The sequence below is a fragment of the Chiloscyllium punctatum genome, chromosome 11 (assembly GCF_047496795.1).
Source record: "Chiloscyllium punctatum isolate Juve2018m chromosome 11, sChiPun1.3, whole genome shotgun sequence".
In the NCBI taxonomy this organism is placed as follows: domain Eukaryota; kingdom Metazoa; phylum Chordata; class Chondrichthyes; order Orectolobiformes; family Hemiscylliidae; genus Chiloscyllium; species Chiloscyllium punctatum.
The window spans coordinates 23,244,160-23,258,521 of NC_092749.1; the positions used below are offsets into that span (position 1 = coordinate 23,244,160).

Sequence of the window (14,362 nt, forward strand, 5' to 3'; positions counted from 1 at the left end):
CACGGGGGTAGCAAGTCCCAGGCTAGGCTATTGCAGGGGTGGCACAGGAAAAGTGCGTTCTAGATCAGAGGTGTAGCCCTTGGGGTCTGGAAGCGAGGCTTGAAGCCTAGTGATCTAGAGACTTGGCTGAGGTGGTCTGAAGGCTTGGGGCTGGCACAGATTTGGTGAAAAGACTTTTTAAAAAAAAACTCTTCATTCTTATGCTGAACTTTTATTTATAATTCTTTCTTTCAAGTCTGTGATACATACTTAAGTATCTGTACCTATTACCATGTATGTAAGGTGGCACCAAAGCAATGAGACATTGCAAACTTTTCACTGCACTCATTAGAGTGCATGTGACAATAAAGCTAATTTTAATTTTTAAAAAATTAGCGATCTCATCAGCCGCAACATACTGGGATCCAGTAAAGTTCAACTGAAGTTTTCAATCATGGAGAAATTATTTCTGATACTAGATTGCAGGTCATCAGCATTTGTTATCCTTCTCCTGCTTTGTAGAACAATGAAATCCTTACCTTGTAGCACAAATTGAAAACCATCTAGTGCATCTAGTAAACCACCATTTGGAACAGCATTGTGTTTCTTAGTGGAGTAGTCACCTGTGATCTTCATTGATACCCATGTAGTATAACATATACAAATAACACTAGATTAGATTAGATTCCCTACAGTGTGGAAATAATTGGCTGCAGTAATTTCGTACTTCAGAACTAAATGAATAAAAGCAAGTGAAAGGAATGGCTTATTAAAATGGTGGCTTGAATTACAATCTGTCCATAATCAAAGACTCAAGTAATTTAAACGTTGATTCTGTTTTTGTTTTCTAGCTGAATGATAACATTAACCTGGATCTTTCTGATGATGAGGAGCTACGAGATCAGTTGGACATGCATTCTATTATCGTTTCTTGTATAAATGATGAGCCACTCTTCACAGCTGAACAGGTGACTTCAATTTGAATGTTCAAACTATAAAACAAAGCTGGACTCAATATAAAACAATCTGTTGTAAACTAAACATTAAATAGGTTACCTAAAAGAATTGTTCAAGTAAAGTTATGCAAACTAATTGTAGCTTCTTTCCTGTCATCCCAAAGAGTTATGTCAGTTAAAAGTCGAGCTAGATTAAATTTAATCAACTGAAGATGACATGTCCCACAGAATAGAATTCTGGCCTGACAGTAAAATAACCAAGCTAGATTAATTTTCAAGTCCTGGATTGAGCCTTCGAGCCACAGCACTCCAGCCCCATTGTTTAATGAGAGATCAAAGAAATGCAGGTCTGAGAGCATGGGTGGAATCTTCCTCTCCATTTAAGAGGTAGGCTAGGTATTGAGAAGGATAAATAATAGGGCAAGTTGACACTGGAGAGACACCTGTCCCTACTTTCCCATCACTTCTAATCAATTTCTGGGGGAAGGTCGACCATCACTAATTAAGCCGTTCAAGTAGTGAATCAATGACCACTTAAAAGCCTCATGACAAATTAACCCTGATTTCTTCCTGCTAGGAGTGCAAGTAAAAGTAGTTGCTTTCCAAATAGGGAATTCAGGATGGTCTGCCTGCCAGCCAGGTTTGGAGTTGGGACTTCCATTTGCTTCAGTTTATGACCAATTGAGAGTATGTATAATGGTTAGAGGTTTGACCAAAGCAAGCCTTCCCCACTTCTGAATACTCCCATGATTCTCCCAAAACACACTTGCTACTTGTTAGTATCCTGGGCCTCTAACAAATCTCTCCAGTCCTCAAGGCACGCCTTCATTGAAGATACACCTGATGAACTGAAGTCTGCTGGACTTTCTTGCTGCTGTGGGGGTGGGAGTGTGGGAAAGAAGAGTGGATTTATCATTAGTGTGAAATTGCTTGGGACTGTGGATCATATTTGCAATGGGACGAGTTGGATACTACAGAAGGTGGATGAAAAATGATAGGTGAAAAGATTCTCATTGAACCTCACAGAAACACTGCTGTAAATATACTTTACTTCATGGATTAAGCCCATCTCACTCCTTACCCAAGCCAAAATTCCCAATCTTTAGGAAATGCATTTCCATGCATTCAAAAGAAATTAAATGAAAAGCATGGGAAATAGGAGTAGGCTGCTCAATCTGTTGCGCTGCTGTGCCATTCAAGTAGATCATAGTTAATCATCTACATCCACAGCATTTATATCCCATTGTCCCATTATCCATTCATTTTAGAAATATATCAGTTTTCATGTTGCACATGCTGAATGACTGAGATCATATCCACCTGGAGGTAAAGAATTCCAAAAGTTTAGCATTGTCTCTGTGAAGTTCCTCTCCAACCAGAACAAATCTTCAGGCAAAAAGGTTCTCACTTAGCTTTGCCAGATTATTCCAGCTGGACTTCCAGTGCAGGGTTCATCAAAATCGGTGCAGTCCAGCAGCAGCATTGGAGTGAATTGTTACAGAAACAGTGTCCGTTTTTTTTATATCAATAACTACAGTATTTTAGTAAATAAAAGACAAGCTGTCGTTTTTATAAATTGAAAATGATTAACCAACTTCTAAAGAATGGATTGATTGCCTCCCCTGAAGCAGCTCTGCTAATTCAGAAGTAGATGGTTTGCAGTCAATTTTGAGATTTAGAAAGATTTCAAATCTTACCTGTGACTAACCAATCCATTCTTGCGGATTAAAATTGCTCTCTCTGACTCTGTGGAAATAGACATAGGAATATTTGAAGTGTAATCAATTGAGTCAAGCTGATTGTTCCTCTTTGAATATTATGATAGGATTCTCATATCCATGAGTCAGACATTGAGCCTTAATTTAGTGGCATCTCTTAAAATGTAACAATTCCTTAGTGCTGCTGTGCACAAGAGGGATTTAAATCTTTCTCATCTCTGTCAGTTAATTGAGAGCTTCTTACAGAGCTAGACTGAGTATAAAAGCAACAAAATCTTAGTGTCTTCTCAAGTCACTTTTAACACGAAATTCAATGACATATTCTTGCTCATTATGCAAAAACAGACAAATGATTATTTAATGCAATTTTCAAAAATCACTTTTGTTACCTCCAATTATCAAAATCCCATTTAATTAAATATCCTTCAGCGAAATGTATTGATGCATGCAAATTTGTTTTTCATTGCATCATTTTTCATCAGTTTTAGCAAACTTCTAAAACTGGCTCTGAAATTTCCCAGCTTTTTCTTCTGGATGTGGGGTATTGGGAATAGAGAGCCCTATTTCTTTCTTTGCTACCATTATACAATTAGTATCATACTTTAACAGCTTAAGCTTTAATAATCAGAATAAATTCTGCAACAGTGTTTTTATATTTCAAGAAGGCTGGCTTGGATCCAAATAAATTGTGCTGTTCCTTTTAAGGTCTTTGCCAGTTTGCACATAGAAGTTGCTCCTCCTTGTTGTCCAAAGAAGGCTCAAGATAAGAATATGAAAACACTTCTCTGTTCAATTGTCATTTGCCTGCCTGAAATCAGTTACAGTTGCATACTAGTCAAGTACGCAACTGACCAAACAGACTGATGACTTCTGTGGACTGCAGTGACTCTAGAAAGCAGCTCACCACAACCTTCTCAAGAGCAACTAGTGATGGGTATAAATGCTGGCCAGCCAGTGATGCCCATGTTCCAAGAGTGAATGTAAAAAAAAATTTAAAAGCCTCCAAAAATAGCTCTTGGACTTTGTCCTGGAAAAGTCTAGAATTTGTTTTGTATTTGGTTTGCAGCTAACTGCTTGCTACTAGTCTCCCTATTAATGTAACATGAAAGTATCTTTACACCATTTAGCTCATTGATATTGTAAACTCTTGAAGCTGTGAATGTGTGTGATTTGACATGGAGAAGTCCATAAGTAACTTAATATAAGTATGAAAGACTCATTTGATTGAAGAATTGCTACATTAAGTATATTACTGTTGCTTTTACTGTTCACTTGCTTCCTGTTAGTGATGGTTGAATAAAGATATTGAGGTTCTAGTCAAGAATAAAAGAGAATCTTATTTTAGATATAAGCAATGGTTCAATTCAATCTCTTAAACATTATAAGGTGTGGAGATGCACTCTTAAGAGAGGAATAAGGAAGGCAAAGAGAGGATATGATATAACAGTATTGACAGATAATGTTAAGGATAATCCAAAGAGATTCCACAAATACATTAAGAGCAACAGTGGGTAGGGCCTCTTAAAGATTAAGAACGTTGTCTTCATGTTGAACCGCAGGAGATGTGAGAGACACTAAATGAATACTTTGCATCCATTTTTACTGTGGAGAAAGAAATGGAGTTTAGAGAACAAGAAAAATAAACTTTGATGTTTTAAAACAGTTCACATTACAGAAAAGGAAGTTCAGGAGGTTCTAGAGAATATAAAGGTCGATAAACCTTCAGAACCTGATCTAATGTATCCCAGAATGTTGTGGGAAATAAGAGAGGAAATTACGAGACCTTTTGCAGAAATACTTGCATCATATCTATCTACAGGTGAGCTATCAGATGACTTGAGCATGGTTCATGTTGTACCTTTGTTTCAGAAAGTTTGTAAGGAGAAACCGGAGAGCTATAGATCTGCGAATCTGATTTCTGTTGTGGATAAATAGGATTAATGGACATTTGGAGAGGCAAAATTTGATTTAAGGGAGTCTGCGCAGTTTTGTACAAGGAAAATCATGTGTCTCAAATTTGATTGAGTTATTTTGAGGAAGTTGTTAAAAAGATTGGCAGAGAGGTAGATATTGTTTATTTGGATTTTAGTAAAGTCTTTAACACGGTTCTGCATGGTGGACTAATTAGTAAAGTCACATGGGATTCAGGGTGAGCTTGCCAATTGGGGTACGTAATTGGCTTAATGGCAGAAGGCAGAGTAATGGTGAAAGGTTGCTTTTCAGACTGGAGGCCTGTGGTGTACCTCCGGGATTGGTTCTGGATCCTCTTTTGTTTATCATTTATATAAATAATTTGGATAGGAATTTGGAAGGCATGGTTTGTAAGTTTGCGGACGACACCAAAATTGTTGGCATTGTAGACACTGAAAAAGGTTTTCTAAGATTACAAAGAAATTTTAATCAAATAGATCAGTGGGCTGAAAAATGGCAGATGGAGTTCAATCTGGATAAATGTGAGGTATTGCATCTTGATGTTACAAGCAAGGGTAAGGCTTATACAATTAATGGTAGGGCCTTGGGTAGTATTCTAGAACAGAGGAACCTAGGGGTGCAGGTGCATAATTTTTTTGAAGTTTGCGTCACATAGACAGGGTGGTTAAAAAGGCATTTAGCATGCTTGCCTCATTGCTGAGTCCTTTGAGTAAAGGAGTTGGGAAGTCATGTTCAAGTTACAGGACATTGGTGAGATCTCTTCTGGAATACTGTGTCCAGTTTTGGTTGGCTGGTTACAGGAAGGATATGATCAAGCAGTAGAGGGTTCAGAAGGGATTTACCAGGTTGTTGCAAGGTATGGAATGTTTGAGTTATAAAAGGCTGGATAGGCTGGGACTTTTTTCCACCAGAGTGTAGGATGTTGAGAAGTAATCTGATAAAAGTTTATAAAATAATGAGAGGTATAGATAGAGTTCATGGTAGTTGCCTTTTGCCTAGGATGAGGAATTTCAAGACCAGGAGACACATTTTTAAGCTGAGAGGAAAGAGATTTAAAAAAGGCAAGATTTTTTTTTTCCCGGAGGGTGGTTCGCATTTCAAATGGACTTCCTAAGAAAGCGTCGGTGTGGGTACAATTACAATGTTTAAATGACATTTGGATAGATACACGAATAAGTGAGGTTTGGAGGGATATGGGCCAGGAGCATACAGGTGGGATTAGTTTAGTTTTGGGATTATGCCTGGCACTGAGTGTTTGGACCGAAGGGTCTGTTTCTGTGCTGTATGACTCTATGACTATAACTGCTATTGGAAACCAATGGCAGTATGTGTGTGTATGCATAATAATGGCTGCAATAAAGCTTCCTTCATGCTTCTTTATAAGGTCATCGAGGAAATAGAGGAAATGATGCAAGAATCTCCTGACCCTGAAGAAGATGACACACCCACACAGTCTGACCGACTTTCCATACTATCCCAGGAAATCCAGACACTCAAAAGATCCAACACCAGCAATAGTTATGAAGAACGTAAGCACTTTGGATGCATGTCATTAAAATTGGGTTATGGGAGTAGTGATTTGTGAAAAATTATCAAAGCAAAGCAAAACTTTCAATGTTGTAGCAAAGATAACATGGGTTTATGATCTCTTAAAAGGTAGTTGCAATATTTTGTTTTGGCATAGGGGGAGGATGTCTGAGATAATACAAGTTGAATTATTTGAAATAGATATTTAAAAGAAGTAATTCCAATAAAAAATTTCACATGTACACTTCCAGATTTAATTTTGCCATATTTCGTTTAAGCCATAATGTGAGACAGGTTGATGTGGTGCACATGCTAAGCAAATTGTCTTGTGCCAATGTAGAGTGTGAAGCCCTACAGTTTACTTTGGTTGTGTTCTGCATACCATATTCTGAATAATGCAAACGTATTATGCTAATCTCTGGCACTCAACCTGTGTTCTGCCTCAGATTGTCAATCAGCCTCACTTTTGGTCCAGTCAACCTTCTTCACTCGACTTGAAATGTTGACTCTGCTTTCTGTCCACAGATGCTGTCAGATCTCCTGAGTTTGTTCAGCAGTTTCTGTTTTCATGTTATTATCGCCATAAGAAAGATGCAGATATAGTTCTTAAGACTGAAGGGATTAAAGGATGTAGGGAGAAAGTGGGAGTAGGATACTGAGTTGAATGATCACCTGTGATCATGTTGAATGACAGAGCAGGCTTGAAGGGCTAAATAGTCTACTCAAGTTTGTTTGTTTCTATTAGATTAGATTAGATTCCTTACCGTGTGGAAACAGGCCCTTTGGCCCAATCAGTCCACACCGACCTTCCGAAGAGTAACCCACCCAGACCCATTTCCCTCTGACTAATGCACCTAACACTATGGGCAATTTAGCATGGCCAATTCACCTGACCTGCACATTCTTATGACTATGGGAGGAAACCCATGCGGACACTGGGAGAATGTGCAAACTTCACACATACATTTGCCCATGGCTGGAATCGAACCTGGGACCCTGGTGCTGTGAGGCAGCAGTGCTAACTGCTGAGCCACCATGAATGAATTGAATGAATGAATAATTGAATGAATATCCTTTATTATCACTTGTATTCCACCACAGAAGTCAACTGGTACAGTGAAAAATTTAATGGCCTTATAATGGTGCCATCTTAGGTACAAGTACCGACGTACAAATCTTAGACTTTAAAAAAAGTGTTTTTATACAAAACAGAATGAAAAGGATAGTAGTAACATTACTTAGTGTTTGAGAATGAGTTAGAAGTGAGGTAGTTACAAAATTGTGAAAAGGACTATATAATTTGCGGCAAAGCAAATTAACTTCTTTGTCTTTGTCACTAGATGATTTACAGGAGCAATTGTAGTTGCTTTTCTTTTTTCATTTGACTTTCTCTTCCTCTTAGAAGGACATTCATTTTTGTTGTAATGGTTGATTTATCATGACAGAATACTCAATGTCTCTTATTGTACATGAATGATTTTAGAGTATGGTCTCCAAAATACTGAAAAAAAATCCTGAACCCATGTTGTTAAATCAGAATTTGATGGATTTAGTCAGATAAACCAAGGCCTCTGTAATTTACCATACAGATTATTCAGAACAAAATATAAATTAATTTTCAAACCTAAATGTAGTGTAAAGGGATCTCAATAAGCAATGAAATTCCATAATTAAACCGAAAGTGCTAATAATACTCAGTAGGTCTGGCAAAATCTGTGGAGAGGTTAATTTTTCAAATCAAATATGGCTACTTCAGATGAAATGTCCATCATTTATATCAAAATACATAGAAAATCATTGAGGATTTAGGAAGATTTTCACTTTTATTCAGTTAATTGAGTTGTAAACTTTCTACGGTTGCAACTTACTGGATTGTCAGATCCCAGTTTTAAAGATTACCTTCAGGAGGAAGAGGACAAATTCTTCTCATCTTTCCTTTTCATGTTCCAGGCACATCAAAGATGATATAATGCACTAATGTAGATAAAGATTGCACTAAACTGAATCGCAACATATTTAAGAGCTTAATTCTTTAGAAATAGTGATATGCATTTACACTGCATAGGATGATAGCATTTTTTAATAATTTCTGAAGAATGTTCAAATTGCTTCACATTATTTGTTTTGTAAAAGAAAATACAGTAACAAAATTGGTTAAAATTATTTTTTTCTGCATACATTTATTACATAGACAATCTACTAGCATCAATCTTTTTGTTTATGGAATATAAATATTTATAAGCTATTCTGTCAGAGTAGATTGCACATTTACATAGAGATGAGAGCATTGTGGGACAGACCTTTTAACCTTTTAAAGTATCAGCTCTATACCTTGGAAAGTGTTAGAATGACGAGTAAACCAACACTTGAATTAGGGTACAAAATTGTATTTTGTAGACTTGCAGCCATGGTTTTCCATAGACATGATATAGCCCAAAGACACAGACAATTCAATTGCTAAATTAACCTCGACCATTCCTATGAACATTCTGGCAACAGGTTATGGAGGACTAGTGCCTTAAAGTGTGTCTTGACATGATCTGCCACATACTTGAACTAGAGTTTATAGAATAATGCCGTAGGAACAGTTAAGCAATGAATTGTAATCAAAATATTTTTTGTCCGCTCTATACGTTTTGTTAACAATAACATTGTTATTCATTTGTACCAAAGGAGAAATTTCAAATTTAATGGTTGCATAAGTAAGCACATTGGCTTGCTGGAAGCTCAATTTACCAGATCTTTGTAAAGCAAGAAGAGCTACTTTGCTGATTGACACACTGCATAAATCAGCAATATGTCTAAACCATTCTGTCACTGATTTTCTTGTGGCCCCAAGAAATTTCCAGTAACGTGGTAATTAAATGCCCATGAATTCGTAAAGTTAATGATGTGCTTATCATTGCTTTTTTAAATATAGTATAGTAAGATAACAGAACAAAGTAAATGGTCAATGATAACATGCACTACAAAGTGAAACAAGCTGACAGTAGATTAATGCAACTAATTAGTTATTATTTTAATAATTAATGCAATTTAATAAAGGTTTGATGTCTGATCAAGAAACAACATGATATAGAAAACAATGCTTCATTCCTTGGCCAGTAATGCCAGCTGTTTTTCGCTATGTTGTCACAATCATGCAACAGTATGGTGAAGAATGCAATTGGTACTCTTGCCTTTATTGGTCAGTGCATTGAGTATAGGAGTTCAGAGGTCATTTTGTGGCTGTACAGGACATTGGTTCGGCCACTTTTGGAATACCGCATTTGTTTCAGGTCTACCTGCTATAGGAAAGATGTTGTGATACTTGAACTTCAGAAAAGGGTGTTGTCAGCGTTGGAGGATTTGAGTTATAGGGAGAGGCTGAATAGGTTTGGGCTACTTGCTCTGGAGCAGCGGAGGCTGAGGGGTGACCTTTAACGAGGTTTATAAAATCATGAGGGGCACGGATAGGGTGAGTAAGGTCTTTTCTCCAGGGTGGGGGAGTCCAAAACTAGAGGATGTAGGTTTAAGTTGAGAGAGAAAAGATTTAAAAGGGACCTAAGGGACCAACTTTTTCACGTAGAGGGTGGTGCATCTATGGAATGAGCTGCCAGAGGAGGTGGTAGTGGTGTACAGTTACCACATCTGGATGGGTATGTGAATAGAAAGGGTTTAGAGGGATATGGGCCAAATGTTGGCAAATGGGGCTAGATGTTTTATTTAAGGATATCTGGTCAGCATGAAGAAGTTGGACTGAAAGGTCTGTTTCCATGCTGTGTATCTCTATGATTATGATATCAATGTATTGGTTTAATTGCGAAAGTTGACATTTTGAATATACAAAAACACAAACCACAAGTTTTAATTTATTTTGGGATGTATTTGATATGGGCAAGATTGCATTTATTGTTATTTTCATTACTTTGAGATAAATGATGGACCACAGTTAAAAAGAAGTACTGTCATTTAGCTGAACAGTCTCTTAAAGTATAAACTAAGTAGTCCTGGGAGTTTGGTCCAGTGACAGTGGATGAATGGCAGTACATACCATGTCATGTTGGTGTTTAACTAAGGGGAATTTTGGTAAATTGCATGTTCCATACAGTAAAGGTTGTAGGCCTAAAAGATTATTTCTGAAGAAGGTTTGACAAGTTGCTATATTGCATCTGTAAATAGCATTTACTGCAGAAGTAATGGTGGAAATGATGGATTTTGAATCTACTGGGAAGGACACCGATCAGATGAAAGACTTTGACCTGGATGGTCCTGGGGTTCTTGACTAGTTGTTATTGATATACGCAGTAGTAACCACTTGTGAAAAATTAATTTTTCGCCAAAAAAAGTTTGATGAATCAGATTCAGTTGAAGTCTTAGTGAATAGTAACACTTGACATGTTAATAGGGGGGACTTGACTGAAGGAATATGCAGTGGTATTTCTCCCCAAAAGGGGTATTGTGGAAATTTTGATCAGGAGGCAACTGGATTTTGCACTGAGTAATTGCAGACATTGAAGTAGCACTGAGTTGTGAATGTAAAAGATCCTAGTGAAACCTTGCAGATGACACGAAAGTTGGTGGAGTAGTGGACAGTTTGGAAGAGTGTTACAGGTTGCAGAGGGACTTGGATAAACTGCAGAATTGGGCTGAGAGGTAGCAAATGGAGTTCAATGCAGCTAAATGTGAGGTGATGCACTTTGGGAAGAATAACAGGAAGGCAGAGTACTGAGTCAATGGAAAGGTTGTTGGTAGTTTGGATGTGCAGAGGGATCTTGGAATCCATGTACGTAGATCCCTGAAAGTTGCCACCCAGGTTGATAGTGTTGTTAAGAAGGCATTGGTAGAAGGATTGAGTTCTGGAGCCGCAATATCATGCTGCAACTATACAAAATGCTAGTGCGGCCACACTTGGAATATTGTGTACAGTTCTGGTCGCCATATTTCGGGAAGGCTGTGGAAGCATGAAAAGGTGCAGAGGAGATTTACCAGGATGTTGCCTCATCTGGAGGGAAGGTCATATGAGAAAAGGCTGAGAGATTTAGGTCTGTTCTCATTGGAAAGAAGAAGTCTAAGAGGGGCTTTGATAGAAACATACAAGATCAGAGCATTAGACAGGGTAGACAGTGAAAGTCTTTTTCCTAGGATGATGACGTCAGCTTGTACAAGGGGGCATAACTACAAATTGAGGGGTGATAGATTTAAGACAGATGTCAGAGGCAGGTTCTTTATGCAGAGAGTGGTAAGGGCGTGGAATGCCCTACCTGCTAATATAGTTAACTCAGCCACATTAGCGACATTTAAACAATCCTTGGATAAATGCATGGATGATGATGGGATAGTGTAAGGGGACGAGCTGAGAATAGTTCACAGGTCGGCGCAACATCGAGGGCCGAAGAGCCTGTTCTGCGCTGTATTGTTCTATGTTCTATAAAACCATCAGTAATCCATCACACTTCCAACCATATAATGACAGGCATGTCATTGATAAAGTATTTCAAGGTGGGGGCTAATTTGAGATATCAAATCCATCTTTTCAAGATTTTACTTAGAATTAATATTTTGCATTTGCTATTGGCATGTGACACATGACTTGCAAAGTCCAACTACTGTAGCATCTGGCTTTGCTTCATCTATTAGTCACATTCATAGATGTAAAAAGGATAAAATTATCATCAACTTCAACTTCAAATTACTTGGAGCAACTTTCAGAACTTATCAACACAGAACACAGGTCAAAATATTTTTTCTGAGCTATCAATTTAACTTGGAAACTTGGAAACAGTGTTGTGTGAATGCAGTTAGGCTAGTTAAGTTATTTAAACAGCTCACTCAATTTCAGTTTTGATTTGCCAGTGGAAGATCTTGCATTGTCTTGTGGTAAATCATCAAAGCTTTTGACTCCTGGGAATATGTTGACACATTTGTGTATATTCTTTAACAGTGAATATTGCAATTCTTTCTTGCTATATTTCAAAATGAGCCATCCTGCCAGTTGGTAACAATAATGCTTATTGTGATGTTACATGCTTTCCTTAAAAAAACCTCCAAGCATATTGGAGCCAATTTTCTTTTCGTTGAACAAAGGATCTGTAGAATATCAATTAGCACTGTAATTCATTTTATATTATGCGTGTTTAAGCGGAATCTTAAGGGTGCTCATTGATTTTAGCAGAGTTCACATTTGGTAGGCTTCTGTTTTTTGATAATTGATATATTTATTAGTCTTGAGGCATGCTAGTCTATTTACAGTTGTCTTAAATCTAGATAGGTGGCTTATTTATTTAGATTGCTGTAACTCATCCTTACTATTATTCTAAGCAAAAGAATCGTTTCCCTCTTGGATTGCATACATAAAATGGACCGTTTGGTCTCTACAGTGTTGGCATTTATGCTTTACTTGAGCCCTATCCCATCATTCCATCTAACTCTATCATCATAACTCTATTCTTTGTCCAGCTTTCTCTTGCATCTTTTTCCATTCATTCTTGGGATGTGGCCATCCCTAACTAGCATTTATTACCCATCACTCATTGCCCTTGAGCTGGTGATGATGAGTTGCCTACATGCATATACAAACTTAACAATATATCAACACACTATGTCTATTAGTACCATAGAAGCTCATAATAGATACTAGTACCCCATCATTTCCAAAGAGTTGCTGAGGCAATCTTTTTAAAGAGAACTGAGAAATACCACTGCTTATCTGTGGAACATGGATACTATCTAGTAGCACTTGCCACAATGTGCCATCACCAATGCTAGCTGGGAGTTACAGATATTGCCAACATTAATTAATTATCTACCAGACTATTGACTCTCAGCTCCACCGCACATTCAGCTTCAGTACATTCAATGGTTTATTCAGTATGCAAACAATGACCAACAGAAAATCCCTAATCCCTAATCTATTTTCAGTACCTAATGTCTTAATAGCTGTGATCTCTATGCCTTCCCAAATTGTGATCTCCTAGGAGCAATGAACGGGAAATTAAATCCAGACTAATTAGAGGGAAAATGTCTGTGAAACTTCTCTCCAACCCATCTAAATGAATAAATCTAGCCTCTGAGTCCTTCTTGTCCTCAGTTCCTTGAAGTTACCTACCTCTTACAACAGGCAATTTCCATCTCCAACCATAAATAACTCTCACTTGAAGAAATTTGGTGAATTCGTATCCTGATTGGCTGACAGCCTGTACAGGAGGTCCACTAAGTAATATCATCCTAGTCTCGGAGGGCCATAGGACGTTAGAGTGAGATGACTGATTTAACCTGAGAGGCACCACACCCTGGATGAGGAGCGAGGTTGAGAATGTGAGACCTTCATGGTAACCTCAGGTGGTGGAAGTATTGAACCCATTTTCCTGGCATTGCTTTGCATCACATACCAGTTGTTCAGCTAACTGACTCCATAGGGAAGGCAATTTGTGGAGTGGTTTGGTTCAATTATGTTAATAGACTAGAGAAACTGGTGGTTAATCTAATTTGAGTGCAGCGTGAAGACATTTCATGGCAGTGTTTAAAATCATGAAGGATTTTAACAATGTAACTAAAGACCAACTGTTTTCAATGTCTGAAGAGTTAATAACAGCTCATAGAATTGAGGTAATGGATGAAAGAACCAGAGGTGAAATGAGGAACAAATTTTAATGCAGTGAATAGTTAGTTTGAAATGTAATGCCTGAAGGGGTTGTGGATGAGGATTTAGTATTAATCTACAAAAGAATTTTCAAGGTGGGAAAAGAAAATTCAAGAGTGTGAGGACTAAGGTGGGAAATGGGACGTTGTTGTTCAAAGCAGCCAGCATTGATTTACGAGCTAAATGGTCACCTACTGTGCTGTATTATTCTGGTGATGAAGGAATTCACTTCACACTGTTTCTCCCTGCCCTGTCAAGCTTTAGCATGTTGTCTCCTTTTTCATTTTGGGATGGTGGTGGGTTGCCTAAAATGGGAAAAGCACAAAAATTGATGTGCATATTATTCAGTACAGGTATGCTCTTAGAAATGCAACCTGTGATATGTTGAACCTCCTTGTGCAACAGAATTCAGATGTTTTTGCTTTTGTAGCCAAGTACAAATGCTTATTGAGATACAACCACTATGTTTCATTGAAAACAATGCAGAAAATAATTCCAACTGTACTATTGCATAGGAGCAGGAATCAGCCAGTCAGCCCTTCAAGTATGCTCCACCATTCAGTATGATCATGGCTTATCATTCAATTCAGTATCCTATTCTCACTTCCTGTTCATTTCCTTTTGATCCA

General features: G+C 37.7%; 1 protein-coding gene across 3 annotated transcripts in view; it reads left to right on the plus strand.

Annotated features, from left to right (window-relative positions):
- LOC140482824 (fasciculation and elongation protein zeta-2-like) overlaps window positions 1-14,362 on the plus strand; it is a 136,275-nt gene that overhangs the window by 71,374 nt on the left and 50,539 nt on the right. For all 3 annotated transcript variants that reach the window (XM_072580497.1, XM_072580496.1, XM_072580498.1), the window contains exons 3-4: window positions 831-947; window positions 5,970-6,114. In XM_072580497.1, coding sequence (XP_072436598.1) covers window positions 831-947; window positions 5,970-6,114 — 262 coding nt within the window. The remainder of the gene's footprint in view (window positions 1-830; window positions 948-5,969; window positions 6,115-14,362) is intronic.